We start from the raw sequence: 14199 nt of genomic DNA on the forward strand, positions 1-14199 counted from the left end.
CTCCAGAGGGCCTCGGGGCCACACCATCCCATCAGAGCAACTGCTCTTTCTGCAGGACTGGAGTTGGCTCCAGGGGCATGACCCGGAATTCTCCTGGGAGATACTGTAGAGCAGAATCTCAGTGTGCCTGAGGCTGGGAAGTGGGGCTGGGGGCATTTGCTATGGTCGCTGGCTCTCTGCACAGCTCTGTACAGACCCTCATGGCGTCTGCGGCCCTCAGATAGGTGCATTCCCAGGAAGTAGGGCACCCGTCACAGACCTCTGCTCGACTCCACAGACACCCCAGTGGCTTACAGGGGAGGGGCCAGACATGGGGCTCCAGGCAGCTCTGCCAGGTGCGTAGTTCCTGCTCACACGGTCTGCTGTGTTCTTCCCAGGATTTGAAGACTGTCCTCTCCCTGCCCCAGTACCCGGGGGAGTTCCTGCACCCCGTGGTATACGCTTGCACCGCCGTCATGCTGCTTTGCCTCCTCACCTCTGTCGTCACCTACATCGTGCACCAGAAGTAAGGCCCCACTTTGCCTCAAGATCGCACGCTTTCACTGTCAGACGCCAACCCCACAGTGAGACCGACCCTCACGTAGCAGGAAGTCCCCGGAAGGCAGTTCACAGATCACCTGCCTAGCACCAGGGTGGCCCTGGCTGCAGCCGAGGGTGGCCGAGGGCTCGGGGACCGCCGTGCCCTGCCACTCTAGGCCTCCATCAGGGTCTTCTCACAGTGGCCTCTGTGTTCTTATCCATCAGGTAAAATAGGTTCTTCCTCCAATGGCCCAGCGTCAGTTCAGGTGCTCCAAGAGCCCACATCTTTGGGAAGTTAACAGTAGCTGCCAGAACCCTCACACACCTTCGCATTATGCCTTTTAATCTGGTGGGGGAGGGGGGCCTCGTTGTTTTTCTTCTGAGCTTGTTTCCTAGCCACCTCTACCTGCAAGGGGGGGATGACCTGGGTGTGTCTGCATCACTTGCAAATGCACTGGGAAATGTGAGGAGGGGTCTCTGTCCTGGTCAGGGTCAAGCCCAGAATCAAAGTCATGAGCAAAGCCTAGACTGTGGCCGTAACCACAGTGATAAGAAGAGGCTTGGGCCTGTCCAAGGCCACGGTCATGGGGTGAGGCTTGGGCATGTCCAAGGCCACGGTCATGGGTGAGGCTTGGGCATGTCCAAGGCCACGGTCATGGGTGAGGCTTGGGCATGTCCAAGGCCACGGTCATGGGGTGAGGCTTGGGCATGTCCAAGGCCACGGTCATGGGGTGAGGCTTGGGCATGTCCAAGGCCACGGTCATGGGGTGAGGCTTGGGCATGTCCAAGGCCACGGTCATGGGGTGAGGCTTGGGCATGTCCAAGGCCACGGTCATGGGGTGAGGCTTGGGCGTGTCCAAGACTACAGTCATGGGGAGGGGGTTTGGGCGTGTCCAAGGCCACGGTCATGGGGTGAGGCTTGGGCATGTCCAAGGCCACGGTCATGGGGTGAGGCTTGGGCATGTCCAAGGCCACGGTCATGGGGTGAGGCTTGGGCATGTCCAAGGCCACGGTCATGGGGTGAGGCTTGGGCATGTCCAAGGCCACGGTCATGGGGTGAGGCTTGGGCATGTCCAAGGCCACGGTCATGGGTGAGGCTTGGGCGTGTCCAAGACTACAGTCATGGGGAGGGGGTTTGGGCGTGTCCAAGGCCATGGCCATGGGGAGGGGCTGAGCAATCCTTGTCATGACGATAGCCAGAGTGAGGCCTGGTCGTGGAGACGGTCACAGCTGCAGACAACATCCTAGTCCAGGAACAAACTTGGCTATAGCAGTCTTGCTCACAGTCAGCCACAGTCATGCCCTCTTCTTGAAGTACCAGACATCTGCACAGAGAGGGAAGAACTCTGTCCTGGGAACCAGGAGGTGTGGCGGGGGGTCCCTCCCACCCTCTGTCTCTGTGACCAGACAAGCCACAGAGTCTCAGGGCTTCAACGTCAGCATCTGGCCAATGACCAGGTTCAAGACTTCTCAAAACCCTTCCAGTCAGAGCATTCCAGATTGATTTAACACAAAACATCCAACAGCCACACACTAAGGGTGGATTCAGCATGCCCCTATGTCTTTCCCTCCACCTGGTCCTTTGGGTGTGCTCCCCCAAACCCCACTCAGTCACACCTTGGTGGTCTTCAGCTCAGTCCCCGGGTGGACAGAGCATGGATTTGGCTAAGGGGGCTCACCTGCACGCCAGGTCCTGAGGGGAAATCTCCATTTCCCATAGCACCATCCGGATCAGCCGGAAAGGCCGGCACACGCTCCTGAATTTCTGCTTCCACGCGGCTCTGACCTTCACAGTGTTTGCCGGCGGCATCAACCGCACCAAGTACCCGATCCTGTGCCAGGCGGTGAGTGCTGCCCGTGTCCTCGTTTTGTTACAAGATGTGAAGTGTTTATCTGCCCTGCTTCCAAAGGGGAAATCTGTGATCATTGTCTTGTTTATGAAATAACACCGGAGTATTTGTCCCGATGCATCTCCCAGAGGGAACCATTCAACGTCCTGGGCGCCTATATCATGGCCTCTCCCTCATGTGAGGCCCATTGTTTTGCTCAGCACTGGATCCTGTCAGAGAATTTGTTTTCCACTTGACCAGCTAACTGGACGTTCACTGTCCGGCAAACGGTGCTGGTCCCGGGAATAGGGGTGGGAGCTGCCCTCCCACAGAGACTGGTAGGGCAGGAGCATGGAGATGGGGCCACCTGCTGCCCCACCCCTGGCCAGGTAAGAATCCACAGATGCGGATGCCAAGGCTCTGGCACCAGCAAGTGGCCAGGGAGTCCTGGCCACAGAGGCCCAGCCCCCACGTGGAACCGCGGCAGACCTCACGACCTCACTCTGGAAGGTTCTGCTCCCCTCTCAGGTAAAAGAGGGGCTTCAGAGCATCGCAGCATTGAGAACAAGTCACCAAAGGGTCTTCTTCCCTCCCTGTGGCCTCACCTGGCTTTTCTTTAAAAAGGGGGAACTACCCATTGGTTCTGACAGAGCTCAGAAGAGGCCATTCCCCCAGTGGTCAGCCTGGTTCCCTGTTTTACCGAGTGTGGCCCAGGCCCAGGAGAGGAGGCTCCAAACCCAAGTTTCTCCATGCACTCCTCCAGCTCCTTGCCCAGCCCCCCTGCTCATTCATGGCCCCAGCTCAGCCCAGGTGGACAGTGACCTCTATGTGAACAGTGACGTCCAGGTAGAGTTTCCTCCAATGCAAACAGTGGCCTCCAGGGTGGACAGTCTCCTCCAGGTGGACAGTGACCCCCAGGTGAATAGTCCCCTCCAGATAGACAGTGACCTCCAAGGTGGACAGTCCCCTCCAGATGGACAGTGACTTCCAGAGTTGACAGTGATCTCCAGGCAAACGGTCCCTTCCAGATGGACAGTGACCTCCAGGTGAATGGTCCCCTCTAGATGGACAGTGACCTTCAGGTGCACGGTCCCCTCCAGTGCCCAGGCAGGAGCTGGATAGGGGCTGCCCCATGGACTGAAGAGCATCTTACCAAGGACTCACCTCTTGGGTTTCTGCCATTGGGGGCGTGTGACTGCCTGGGCCACATGGAGTGAGGCTCTTGACCTGGCGTCCACGAGCTGTCATGTTGCTCCCTTACAGCCTTTGTTCTGTGAATTCAACATTTATTGATGGCTGTGGGAGCCGCCGGGGCCTAATTACCTGACACTCGGGGGCACCAGCACTGACCTTGATTACAAGATGACCTGTCTCCTGCACAGATGGCGGACGACTCCCCCCGGGTGAGAGGCTGCTCCTGCAGGGGGGCCCTCAGGAAGAACCGGGCAGTGAGATCCTGCTCCGGAGCCCTGGCACCGGCAGGCCGGCATGCTTGCCCTAAAAACCGGGAACTTTCCCCGTGCTCCAGCCCCGATGGGGACTCCTGGAGGCCGGGTGTCCTCACAGCATCTGAGGCCCAGCCGGTTAGCCGGGTAGACACCCTAGCAACGGCACAGGCCTGGGCAGGTCCAGAGAGGCAAGGTCTATAGAGATGACATTAGTATGAGAAATGGTTGATTGTCTTGTGGTGACAACCCTCAGGCCCCCCGTTGGAGGGGCCAGTCGATGAGCTCTGGAGTAGGTGCCACCCTGACCTCCCAACTACATTTCCACAAGGTGGCAGGGGCATGACTCCTTCACTCATTCATTTGCAAGCATGCATCGGGCCCTGACCCACCTTAGGGAGCAAAGCCACTCGAGCCCTGGCTGGGCTGTCCTGCTCTCCAGCGGGCAAGGAGGGACAGAGGACCGCATGTGCATTCAAGAGGACAGAGCTGAGGCCCAGGTGAGGGAATGGGGGGCCGGCCAGCCCTCAGGGTCACTCTCCCTGGGACTCCCCCGACGTTTCTGGAATGCAGGCGTGTGCTTTGCAGACACTGACAGAGCGTCGGTTACTATTACGGAGGCTACTCCTAGCTCACCCAGCATGCCCGGCTCTGCCCACTACTCGCTGGAGAGGAGTCAGGCCCGAGGAGGTGCAGCTGGACCACCAGGGCATCAGAAGAAGGGATAGTGAGCTTTAATGTGTTGATGTGACTGGTCATGGGGCCAACATCTGGTCAGACATCACTCTGGGTGCGTGTGTGCTGGTGCCCTCCCCATTGTGGGGCTCGTCCACTCCCCTGGGGGCCTAGGGACAATGGCAGAGGAGGGAGGGATGCTCTCTGCCTGTCCAGGATGGGACATCAGTGTCCAGCCCCTGGACTCAGCTCTCCTGGGCTTCCGGCTTACCCACCACAGATATGAGACATCTCAGCTCCCACATCTCTGTGAGCCAATTCATCCTAGCAAACGTGGTTTTCCCCTGGTGGGCAACTAGGCCTGCCCCGCCCTGACAAGGGACAACTCACCAACACCCTGGCGCCTGAACACGGGATGCCCTGGACCACTTCCCCTGTCCAAGTGTGGCTCGGACTCAGGGTAAGATGATGCACAGCACGTGGCCCGAAGGTCTGGTCGGCTGGAGAACAGATGGTTGCTGTGGCAACAAGATGACCGGGAGTCTCATTAAGGTCTTAAGTGACATCATGAACACAAAGAGCCGGCCACTGGTGGTCCCCCATGATAATGTGAGGCAGCGGCAGCGCTGGCCCTGGGTCGGCTGTGTGACGGCCAGTGGCTGCCTCCTTCCCAGGATGGCCGCAGTGTGGTCTGGCAGCCAGGGCGGGGTCCCTATGACCTCTCCCTGTGTCCAGCCTAGAGGGGGTGTCTAGGAGGCAGAGCACCATCCGGGAGAGGCTCCGAGCAGCCGGACAGCCGCGGAACCAGCGCCCCCACCCCGACCCCGAAGTTCCTCTGAGGACTTCCGACTGTTCCTGTTCTTCGGTGACGGCAGCCACACTGCTGTCCCTGAACAGAGAGACTGACCACCGTTCCATTGAGGGCCAGGCAGACGTGGCCCCTTTCTCTCTCTGGTTCAGGTGCAGAGGGTGCTCACCCCCCAGTTCCCCGGCCAGGCTGAGGAAAAGGTTGGGCTTGCCACGTGCATGCAGCGAGCCCACCTGAAACCACAGACAGCTCTGGGGTTCCCACCCCACCCACCCGTTCTCATCGATTATTCTTTTTTTTTAAGATTTTATTTATTTATTTGAGAGAGAGAATGAGATAGAGAGAGCATGAGAAGGGGGAGGGTCAGAGGGAGAAGCAGACTCCCTGCTGAGCAGGGAGCCCGATGTGGGACTTGATCCCGGGACTCCAGGATCATGACCTGAGCCGAAGGCAGTCGCTTAACCAACTGAGCCACCCAGGCGCCCCTCATCGATTATTCTAGAGCTTTCTAAGAAGTGAAAATTGAACTCTGGATTTGATAAATCATTATAAAGCAATGTTAGCTTTATTCAGAGAATCTCTGTATTCCTTAAACATCTATGCCTTTTCCAATTACAGCCGTAATTTACTTGTCTTTGTGAAATGTCAGGTTATTGCTTCATAGGTAACCAGGTGGAGACCAAGGAGGGGAAAGCATCATTAGCTAAGGAAGTAAGTGCAGCCAGGGACCAACTTGGGCAGCTGCTGATAGCAATGAGCAACTCGGCCTTGTGGGGAGTGGACTTCAGCCTCTGATCCTGAAAGTGTTTTATGTCATACACACCCCCCAACACCAGCCTAGTGGGGAGACCCCACTGCAGGACCGCCCTGCCCTTCACTTGGTGACAACTGTGTGGGGCCGAGCCCAGAGGAAGTCCTCCCTGGAGCCCTTAGGTCCCACGTCTGGGCCACGCTGACCCTAGGTCCATGTGCACAGGCCCATGTGTAGGCACGGTGTGCATGCTGCTGAGGGGCACGTATATGGTCAGCCTCACGTGGACCGCCCCAGGGCTATTGTGTGCACAGGCCCATGTGCTCCCTGGCACCATCCCTCCAGAGGACAGCAAAGCCAACCAGTGCCAGAGCCTTTGCTGCCTACATACCTCCCTGTGAAGGGGGACATCTGCCCTGTGGGGACCCCACATGCCCTCCTGCTGGTCTCATTCCCTGTCACTATCGAGCTGCCTCCTGAAAAAGCAAAGGGACAGGGAGGGCTCAGACCCAGGCCTTGGGGAACTCGCAGGGTCCAAGGGCAGCACACCGGGGGAGATGGCCCGTGGAGGTGTAGCTGAGCAGCTTCTCCCCGCAGGTGGGCATCCTGCTGCACTACTCCACACTGACCACCATGCTGTGGATCGGGGTGACCGCCAGGAGCATCTACAAGCAGGTGACCAAGAAGGCCCCACCGTGCCCGAGCGCAGACCAACCGCCATACCCCAAGCAGCCCCTGCTCAGGTACCCGAGCACACACGTGCCTGGCCACCCGTCCACCACACCGGTTCTGGGCTACCTTCCGGGGGTCTCACCAAACTGGTTCACAGGGAAACTTGGGGTCCAAGGACGAGCCAACCTGCACAGGTGGCCAGGGTTGGGGTGGGGCACTGAGGGCAGGGTGGGGTGCCAGAGATGGGATGTCGGGGTGCTGGGGTAGAGCGGTGTGCTGGGGGCTGGAGCCACAGGTGAGGGGGCCAGTGTGCCCCTCTGCCTGCTGGGCGCATCTCTGTGTGACTGAGCTCCACACCACAAGGGGCTACAGTGGAGACAGCTCTGGGCGGTGGATCCGTGCTCCGGCCTTGGCTGCGGTTCATTCGTGGGTCTCACTGAGCTGAGGCACCTGCTCATTAGCTGGGAGAAACTGAGGTGGCTCAGTCACCAATCCCAAGGTGGCCGCGTGGCCTGGGCCTTTCAAGGCTGGGTGGCAGGTGGGTTTGGAGACTGTTACTTGGTCAAGCTGGGAGGGTTCAGGGTGAGCAGGTGGTCCCTGTGAGGGGCAGATGATGCCACTGTTAGGCTGTGGCCTGGGCCCTGGGTCATGGACACGCAGGCCCTTGGACTGAACTCTGTCCAGGTCCAAATTTGAAGGGCCATCAGGGAATACCTCAGTGCACCTAAAACTCATCAGAAGAACTCATTTTGAGGCAGATAAAACAATGCCCTGTGTTGTTTAATAAATAAGGTGACCTCCACCAGAGGTATTTCTGACCCTGAGTTTCTGGAGCTAGCAGACCCATTGCCACACACCTAGCAGGGCCCATGGCACTCTGCTGACATGGGCCAGGGAGGCGGGGTGTCCATACCTCGTTCTTCTTGCCAGGGAGGCCCTGTTCCCTAGGGTTTAAGAATCACTCTCAGAATGAATGTCCTGGTCTGTAATTGGTTGAAAAGCTGCCTGGCTTTTTGAAGAATGACATGGCGGCTGCAGAATATTCTGGAGCCTTTTTCCCTGATGGTGTCACATGCGCATAATGAACCAGACTCCCAGGTGCCTCAGGGAGCAGTGGGCCCCGGGCCTCAGAGGGCATGTGTCCCAAGGGCTATGGGCTCTGTGGGCATATGCCCCATGGGCTGTAGGCTCCATGGACATGTGCCCCATGGGCTGAAGCCCAATGGGCATGTGCCCCATGGGCTGTGGGCTCCAGGCTCCATGGGCCTGTGTCCCGTGGGCTCCGTGGGCATGTGTCCTGTGGGCTGTGGGCTCCATGGGCATGTGCCCCGTGGGCTTTGGGCTCCATGGGCGTGTGTCCCTTGGGCTGTGGGCTCCATGGGCATGTGCACCTAAAACTCGTCAGTGGGCTGTGGCCTCCAGGCTCCGTGGGTCTGTGTCCTGTGGGCTGTGGGCTCCATGAGCATGTGTCCTGTGGGCTGTGGGCTCTGTGGGCACGTGCCCTGTGGGCTGTGTGCCCCGTGGACATGTGCCCCGTGGGCTGTGGCCTCATGGGCATGTGTTCCTTGGGGTGTGGTCTCCAGGCTCCGTAGGTATGTGTTCCGTGGGCTGTGGCTTCATGGGCATGTGTCTTGTGGGCTCCATGGGTATGTGTTCCATGGGCTATGGGCTCTGTGGGCATGTGTCCCTTAGGCTGTGGGCTCCATGGGCATATGCACCTAAAACTCATCAGTGGCTGTCCTGTGGGCTGTGGGCTCCAGGCTCCATGGGCCTGTGTCCTGTGGGCTGTGGGCTCTATGGGCATGTGTCCCATGGGCTGTGGGCTCCATGGGCATGTGTCCTGTGGGCTCCGTGGGCATGTGTCCTGCGGGCTCTGTGGGCATGTATCCCGTGGCCTCTGTGGGCTTGTATCCCGTAGCCTCTGTGGGCATGTGTCCCATGGGCTGTGGGCTTCATGGGCATGTGTCCTGCAGGCTCTGTGGGCATGTGTCCTGTGGGCTCCATGGACATGTATCCTGCGGGCTCTGTGGGCATGTGTCCTGCGGGCTCTGTGGGCATGTGTCCCGTGGGCTGTGGGCTCTGTGGGCATGTGGCCTGCGGGCTCTGTGGGCATGTGTCCCGTGGGCTGTGGGCTCTGTGGGCATGTGGCCTGCGGGCTCTGTGGGCATGTGTCCCATCGCCTCTGTGGGCATGTGTCCCATGGGCTGTGGGCTTCGTGGGCATGTGTCCTGCGGGCTCTGTGGGCATGTGTCCTTGGGCTCTGTGGGCATGTGTCCCGTGGGCTGTGGGCTCCGTGGACATGTGTCCTGCGGGCTCTGTGGGCATGTGTCCCGTGGGCTCTGTGGGCATGTGTCCCGTGGGCTGTGGGCTCAGGTGGCCCAGGACTAGAGGAGCATGGGCTCAGTGGCTGTGCATTAAGCTGGCTGTGTCACACTTGCCGGTCACTCTGGGACCTGTGCTGTTCCTGTCTGAATACCACTGTCACCTCTCCCTCCGTGTCCTCTTCTTTGGTACAGAAGCTTGACCTTGGGGGGCGGGGGGGAGTGTGATGTGATTCCAGCAGCTCCCTAGGTGACGACCGCTCTGGCAGGATGAGGCTCAGGAGAGTGAGGACACTGGCTCTGGGCTCTGCTGAGGGCCTGCCCTCCTCCACTACCTTCTCTGGGCCAGGCCTGGCGTTGGGGGGGGGGACCCTGAAGGCTGGGGACCAGAGTCTTTCCTCCCAGACCCCCCTGGACTTGCCATTTGCCCTCCTTACCAGCGATGCTCTTCCGACTGGCCCCCAGTAGGCACCCTTGTATCTGCGTCCCTGACCCCACTCCCAGCACGGGATGTAGCTCCTGAGTCTTCCAGGGAGGGGAGAGCCCCCAGGCTTCGCGCTGCCAGGCCTTGCCCTACGCTAAGCAGAGCAGTACACCAGGTCCCGCTGACCTGCGGCAGGGCCCAGAGCTGGGTACACGGCCGGCAGGCAGGCAGGCAGGCCTGTGTCCTCCCTGCTCTGCAGTTTTCCAATGAGAAATAAAAAGAAAGTAGCTGTGGGTTCGGACCTTCTGTGTGAACTCAGAGCAGTTTTTTGAGAAACAAGAGGGCGATTGTCTCACTTCTCACATTGACCTCGCTGCCAGGTGCCCGCAGAGATGCGGCAAGGGGTCTGCCGTAGCGGAGCTTTCCCTGCGGCCCACACCAGGGTCTGCCTCCTCTCTCCACAGGCCCACTCTGCGCCACTTTGCGGAAAACCAGGACCGTTTAGAGGTTTCAAGGCAACCACATTCATGTAAAGTTTTACAGGACTCTGGAGAGGAAGAACATTTTGGGCCTGACTCTCCCTCCCGCCTGAGCCCTGGGGGCGGTCCCCACTCAGCAGAGGGACCGCCAGGGCTGAGACCCCAAGTCCGGGCGTCAGATGCGCTGCCTTCGAGTCAGGGCCGGCTCAGGGAGCAGAGGGGACAGAGGGCTCTCGTGTTTCAAGATTGTTTTATCTATTCAGGGTCCCTTGCAATTCCATATGAACATTAGGATCTGTTTTTCCATCTCTGCAAAAGTGGCCACTGGAGTTCTGGTGGAGTTTGCCTGGACCCTACAGATCCCTTCAAGAAGAGTCGTTGACATGGTAACATTAACAGCATCCGATCCGTAAACACAGACGGCTCTCTGTGTCCGCGGGTCTGTGTGATCTCTGCTGGCAGCATCAGCTTCCAGTGCACACGTCCTGCCCCACCGGGTTAGATTTCTTTCCTAAGACTTGCTTTTATGCTATTGTAACGGGACTGTCTCCTTCATCTTCGGGTTGATGGTTGCTTACATGCAGAAACGCAACTGAATTTTGTGTGTGGGTCTTGTGTCCTGAAGATTTGCTGAATTTGTTCACGAGCTCTGGGAGCTTTCCTGTGGATTCCTTAGGATCATGTGTCTGTGGTGCCGTCTTCGGCATATGGAGACACCTGTCCAGTCTGGGCCGCTTTTAAGTTTAATTCTTCCTGCATGATCACTCTGGCCAGGACGTCCAGCATAATAGGAGCCTTCTCTCTCTCTCTCTCTCTCTCAGTTGGTCCGGCTAGTGGTTGGCCAGTTTTGTGGACTGTTTTAAAGAACCCACGTGGGGTTCATCCATTTCCTGTGTGGTTTTCCTCTTCTCTATTTTACGACCTCTGCCCCAGTCTGCACCGCTCCCGTCCACCTGCTAGCTGGGAATTCACTTTGCTTATGTTCTTTCTAGCTAGTCCCTACGGTGGAAAGTTAGACTAGTCTGAGGTCTTTCTGCCTTTTTCGTACACGGTCACAGCTACGGATTTCCCTTGAGGCGATGCTATTGCAGTGTCCCATGATTCGGGCATGTTTTGTCATTCATTTTAATATTTTCTGATTTTCCTGTGATTGTTTTCCATGGCCCATGGGATGTGTAGCACACTGTTTAATTTCCATAGACAGTTAGGTTTCAGGGCGGGGGCCTTTCGAGACCTGTGCCAGCTTCAGTGGCGAGCTGAAGGAAGGAAAGTCCAGCTCCACCAAAGTGGCCCGTGGCTTGGGGTGGACGTCTCCATTACTGTGATGGGAAGCACAGAGTCCCTCATTCCTGCCCGGGGCTCAGGTATGGCTGTCGGCTGAGTGTGAATCCCGTCCCTGTCCCTCAGCCCCGACTCAGCGCCTCCTGCCGGGTGTCACTGCCTGCAACCAAGGGATGAGGTCTTTGACACTAAAGTGCTGCCCTAGGCCTTGGAGGTGTGGCTTGGGACAGGATACTCAGAGCCTCAGCTTAGGGTGCAGGTCTCGGCCGGATGCTCTGTCTTTCTCAGGCAGGAGGGCGAGGTCCTCGGGCAAGGCCAGTGCTGGGAAGTGCAGGATGCATTTTGGAGGATGATGACCTTGGGGGGAGGGCGTGAGAGGGTCGGCCCAAGAGAGGAGCTGCTCTGCAGGGGCAGGACTGGGTGACAGACTCAGGAAGACTGCCAGCCCCAGCAACCCGCCACCAGGGCCTCTCTGAGGCAAGGACACTGCATCTTGCCCATCACATGGACTCTCTCTCAAGACACCCCAAGGGTCTCTGCGGCCAGACCCAGCCCCACCCCACTGGGGCCACGCCAGTGCCCACACGCTCCTGGATCCAGACCTTCATATGCCATGGAGGCTGATGCCTCTCCCTGGGGCTCCTGACAAAACCAACCAGTGCGTCCACGAGGAAGGAACCCATCCCCACGGCCCCAGTTCAGCATCCCATCATCCATGTCAGAAAGCTAGCATTGCTCCAGATTATTCTTGTCCCCCTGCCCAAATCAGGGAGCCCCCAGGCCCTGACTCTGCCCCCAGCACTGCACCTCTCCATCCCCCACAGGCCTCTGGCTCCTTTCTTGGTGGCCGTGGGTCCCACCACCACCGGGCAGAATTTCCCTTCTGAGCGGGAGGCCTGGCTGTGCACTCCCTTTCCCCAAGCACGCAGGGCCGTCCGCTGCTGCCCGGCCTGGCCCCGGCCTCCAGCCGGCTTCTCCACCACGCCAGCCAGAGCGCCCACGACCAGATGCTCAGACCCCACCTGCCCTCTTCCCACCCCCGCATGACCTCAGTGCATGACCCTGGAGCTTTTGCAGCACCCTCCCCGGGCCCGAGGAAAGGGCTGTGTCCTCAGACCCTGGCACCTACACGCTCAATGGGGAAATGATAGGGATTCAATAAATATTTTTTAAATTGGCCTTGAATGAATAACCTTAGTTTAAATATTCCATTTTACTCACAGGACTGAGTCTGGAAGAACCCAGGCCCAAGGATGATAAATGCTCCCTTCTGGCCGGAGGGCAGGTCCCGCGAGCGCAGCTGTGGGGTCAGGCGTGAAGCCGTGTCCCATGGTAGGAGCCAAGAACAAGGTTTCCAAGGGGCAAGTTCACTTAACTCACTGAGAGGGGGCGGCTCTGTGCCACGCAGGCCCACGCAGGCACAACCAGGGACGCTCACCTCAGCAGGAGGGGGCAGGTGCCCTCTTAGGGGCCCGGCTGGGGTCCACCATCAGCCCCGGCAATTCCACCGGGTGGTCGGAAAGTAGGTCAGGCACACAGGCAGGGGTGAGGCCCGAGTCCAGGATTTGGCTTTGCCACCCAGGGTTTCAGCCGCTTTGAGTGTGGTTCCTCCTCAGGATGGTGACGACGGTGTTGAAGCAGCAAAGGTGAACTCCAGGTGGACGGTCCACACAGAACCTCCCTCCTCCGGTAACGGAACACACACGGGGTTTCCGCCCTGGAAGCCGGCTTGCGACTCAGTCAGTTTCCTCTGGGGACCGCCTGCTCGGCCGCCCCAGTACTGACCCTACAGACCCCGGAGCAAGGCAGACGTTCCTAAGACCCAGCCCATCACAAAGGGCGACTTACCCGTCAGGTGCATAGGAAACACCCAGAGAGCCAGGCTCCCCGACACGCCTTCTGGGGAGCAGGCCGGGCCACCGGGTGCAGCCAGCATCCTCCAGACAAGGCTGCCGCCTCCCTGCTCGCTTCCAACCACAGGCTGAGAGAAGAAAGACAAGCTGAGGGACAGATTGGCTCAGAAACGCTGGAAGAAAAAGAACAGGGCTGCTTTTGCGGACTCTGCGCTCACCTTGTCCACAGAACGGGGTCATGGCCAGCCCCCGCCTCCGAGAGGTCGCGTGGTGCTGCGGACTCCAGACCAGAGTGGCCCATCGGGTGTTTCCTCGGATTGCTTTCACGGCTGCTCACACGTCTTCTCTTCCTGTCTCACCCCCATGGGCGACACTACAGGCAATGTAAGGATCACGGCCCCCAGCACACCGTGGAGACTTCCAGCCACGCTGCTCAGCCCCCTTGGGCAAGGGCTCTCAGCAGACACACCTTCCCAGGCTTCCCCTCCCTCCATTAGGGTCTCCATCCATGCCAGCTGCCTTAACAAAATGCCACTGGCTGGGGCTTATGAACAGCAGAAATGTGTCTCCCAGTCTGGAGGCTGAACGCCTGAGGTCAGGGACCAGTGGGCTCGGTTCTGGTGGGAGCAGACTTCTTACCGTGTCCTCGCGGGCGGAAGGGGCAGGGGGCTCTCTGGGGTCTCTTTTGTAAGAGCACTGACCATGTTCGCAAGGGCTCCATGCTTACCCACCGCGGGAAGCCCACTGCCTCCCACACCCTCCCCTTGGGGTGGGGCTTCCCGGTATGAATCTGGGGACACACTGTCTCAGACCGGAGCAGCTAGCCGAGGGACGTGCCTCACTGTCAAACAGACCCCCCTGCTATGATTCTCTAGATGCTCAGGCCCGGTTCCCAAGTTAGCTGCATGTGATCACACCCTAATTTCACAACCCCTCCTGGCCTTCCTGATAAAGTGCACCTAAGTCGTTCCCTATTATTTAAGGTCCATTGATGGTGCTTCCTCTTGAAACACGCAGCTGCCTCCTAAGACCCAGGTGCTCACGTCTGGACGCAGTGAGCTCTGTGGTGAAGGGCACTTGCCCACCATTCACCAATGTGTAGCTGGTGCCAAACTGGCTGGCCCTGCCCAGCGGAGGGATGT

The 14199-nt window shown here is 58.8% G+C and overlaps 1 protein-coding gene across 2 annotated transcripts in view; it reads left to right on the plus strand.

Moving 5' to 3' along the window:
* ADGRA1 (adhesion G protein-coupled receptor A1) overlaps positions 1-14199 on the plus strand; it is a 35536-nt gene that overhangs the window by 8485 nt on the left and 12852 nt on the right. Inside the window, exons 3-5 of one of the 2 annotated variants that reach the window (XM_027597213.2) lie at positions 378-505; positions 2240-2363; positions 6625-6770. In XM_027597213.2, the coding sequence (XP_027453014.1) occupies positions 378-505; positions 2240-2363; positions 6625-6770 (398 nt within the window). The remainder of the gene's footprint in view (positions 1-377; positions 506-2239; positions 2364-6624; positions 6771-14199) is intronic. The other variant, XM_027597217.2, reaches the window with a different exon arrangement.

Source organism: Zalophus californianus, chromosome 15, assembly GCF_009762305.2.
Source record: "Zalophus californianus isolate mZalCal1 chromosome 15, mZalCal1.pri.v2, whole genome shotgun sequence".
Classification (NCBI taxonomy): Eukaryota; Metazoa; Chordata; class Mammalia; order Carnivora; family Otariidae; genus Zalophus; species Zalophus californianus.